Here is a 2,919-nt window from a genome sequence, read left to right on the forward strand (position 1 = left end):
ATGACAAAATGTGAATGTGGCCGAGTTTGTCTCCTTCTCATCTCTGTGCTCAAGCTGACACGCCAGCTTCCCCTCGAGGCGTCCTGAGACCACGTCCTCACCTTCTCTGCAGTATTTGTCCAGACGTCCAGAGGAATGTCCAGCCAGTGTAACATCACTGCTGCTGACAAGAATAGCTTGGCTGCTAACACCATTAGCAACTCCCAGCAGTGGACTTGAGGCTGGTGGTGTTTGATGAAGGTGAGGCTGAGGCAGCAGGTCTGACCTGGATCCAGTGCCTCGGCAGGACGTCATGACACCGTCCATCAAGTCTCGCCGTGCGTCATGAGTTCAGGCTTTCAAAAAGCTGAAGTGCCGTTGGAGCGGAGCTGCTTGCAGGTCGGGGAACGTTTCCATTCTGGGTTTATCTACAAGTTTGTGACGTCGACGTGAATCTCATCAGAGAACCGTCGTGAGATTGAAATCAGTTTTTCGTCAGGACTTGCAAAAACGTTCTCAGGATCCACAGAAACTTCACTTCACACTCGCATCGTCTCTTAACACGGACAAACCATTTCAAGAAATTGACAAAAAAAAAAAAAAAAGAAAATCTTGTTCTGTTTTGATATCTGAATTTTTTTTAATTATTATTCCTGTGCACCTTTTGCCTTGTCAATTTTTTGCAATAATAACTGGAAATATTTCTCAAAATGTCCCCAATGTTTGTAAAAGTGTCGAGAGGTTTCTTCCAAAGCTTCCCAGAGTCCGGCCTGGACGTCTCCTCTTCAGTTTTTCCATTTCATTCCAGGTTTCCAGGTTTCCAGGTTTCTGTGAACATCTGGAAAGATTCCTGCTAATGCTCATGTGTGTCTGGAAAGCTGCTGTCCGACCACTTCCTGTGTTTCTTGGCCTTTCCTGTCTTCTTTGATTCCCAACATCCGACTCGGTGAAACATTTTTAATTCATTCTACAAATCATTGTTAATTTATTTCCTGCATCTAAATGTATCACAAGACACTGGGTTTGTAACCACAGCTACATTTTTTAATTTATTCTCTAATCATAAGTTTGCATTATTTCCTCTTTGTACACATTTCATGACTTTATTTTTTTATTATGAGTTGTTTTGTTTGTTTGTGCGTATGATAGTTTTGGTCGTAGATGTCACGGTACAATAGGTTCGAGATGATTTCAGTCGTTCTGGCAATGAAACAACACAGCAGATCTGATGCTGTCCTTTGTTTCTCTCCTCATAATGTCAATCATCTTTATGGGAGTCAAACTGTTGTTGCACAACCTCAACATGCAAAATGTCACTCTTTTTAGCTGATTGAGCAATGATTCGTCTTGTTCTTGCCAGATAAATCCTATGGTATAGATTTGTAATGAAGATTGTCAGTATTTTCATATCTAAATATATATATATATATATATACACACACGATGTACATTTTTATCACAATAAATGAGAGTTTTAAGATTCAACTGGAGCTGTATGAAGAACTAGCTATACTGTAACTGCTGATTGGATGAGCTGGAGGAAATAAACTAATTCTGTAGAAATATTCACTGGTGACTGTCTGTTATTGTGTGTGTACGTGTGTTATTGTGTGTGTACGTGTGTTATTGTGTGTTGGTGCTGGGTTAGGGCTTCAATCACCTACATTCCTCTGGGGAGTTGTTGCTGTTCTTATATTGTATGTTTGTTTTGCGTGTGTGTTGTCCTTTTGTATGCTGGAGAATTTTTTTCTTAATTTATTGTGCCTTAATTTGCTTTTATTTGTGGAAGTCTGGTGTTACAGTTCACGGAGCCCCCGACCCCACTCAGACTCCTGGATCCCTTCTTGGATTCCCCCTCTGACTCTCTGAGCCCCCCGTGACCCCCCTCTGACTCCTGGAGCCCCCCGTGACCCCCCTCAGACTTCCGGAGCCCCCCGTGACCCCCCCGCGCCCGACTCTGTCCCCAAGAACCGATCCAAACGCTCCAGGTGCCACAGACCGGTCACCTGTCAGATCAGTACAGTTCGTTGTGTTTTGCCGCCACCTAGTGGACAACTTACTGTATTGTTATGTGTTTTACGGGGAGCGCTTGATTTTGGACAGCGGTGATCCCGGCCACTGTTCTCGAGTGTGACATTAATAGCATCTCAGCGGGATATTTAGACGGACGTTTCCCACCGAAGCTCCGTTACGGTGGGTGTCTGAAGGCTGTTCTGCCGGGCGACCGTCCCCCTCCGGGGCGGACGTCAAAGCCCAGACAGCTGAGCGTCACGTGACGTGTGACGTGGAGGCAGCATGGCGGCGCTGAGCTGAGGCAGCAGCTCTCCGGACTGACACCCGTAGCCTGGCTTTCGTGAGCGTTCACCCGCCCCTCTCACAGGACCGGACCGGGCCGGACATGTCGGCCTGAGGGAGACGGGAGCGGAACCGACCCCGAGAGATGCAACAGCAGCAGCCGCTTCCAGCAGCAGCAGCAGCGGCCGCGCAGCAGCAGTTCAAGGCGGAGAGCAGCAAAACCAAGAGCATGTTTCTGTCCAGGGCGCTGGAGAAGATCCTGGCGGACAAGGAGGTGAAGAGGAGCCAGCACAGCCAGCTGCGGAAAGCCTGCCAGGTGGCGCTCGGTAAGCGGGCTTTGGTTCCTCGCGGGTCCGTGTTTCTTGCGGGTGCCTGTCGGGCTCGCCCGGCCGGCTGCGGCTGGTCGCGGAAGGCAGACGGAGGTTAGCCGTTAGCTTAGCAACACTGTGGCCTTCGTCGTCTGTGTGGATGTGTCGGGGCCGTCGAAGAGCGGCGGGCTTCTGTGTTGACGTCCCTCCCACACCGGGGATGTTCCCGCAATGCTCTCGCTCATGTGCTCACTGCTCACCGGCAGTGTCACTCTCACTGCGGGGAAATAAACCCGCGGAGGGAACTGGTGTTAGCTGCTAGTGGCTAGGTGAGTTA

At 49.0% G+C, this 2,919-nt stretch overlaps 1 protein-coding gene across 1 annotated transcript in view; it reads left to right on the forward strand.

Moving 5' to 3' along the window:
- Positions 1 to 2,275: 2,275 nt before the first annotated feature.
- Positions 2,276 to 2,919, forward strand: part of arfgef2 (ADP-ribosylation factor guanine nucleotide-exchange factor 2 (brefeldin A-inhibited)) — a 43,824-nt gene continuing 43,180 nt past the window's right edge. Inside the window, exon 1 of the mRNA XM_080496775.1 lies at positions 2,276 to 2,600. Coding sequence (XP_080352901.1) covers positions 2,420 to 2,600 — 181 coding nt within the window. The 5' untranslated portion in view covers positions 2,276 to 2,419. The remainder of the gene's footprint in view (positions 2,601 to 2,919) is intronic.

Source organism: Blennius ocellaris, assembly GCF_963422515.1.
Source record: "Blennius ocellaris genome assembly, chromosome: 5".
Taxonomy (NCBI): domain Eukaryota; kingdom Metazoa; phylum Chordata; class Actinopteri; order Blenniiformes; family Blenniidae; genus Blennius; species Blennius ocellaris.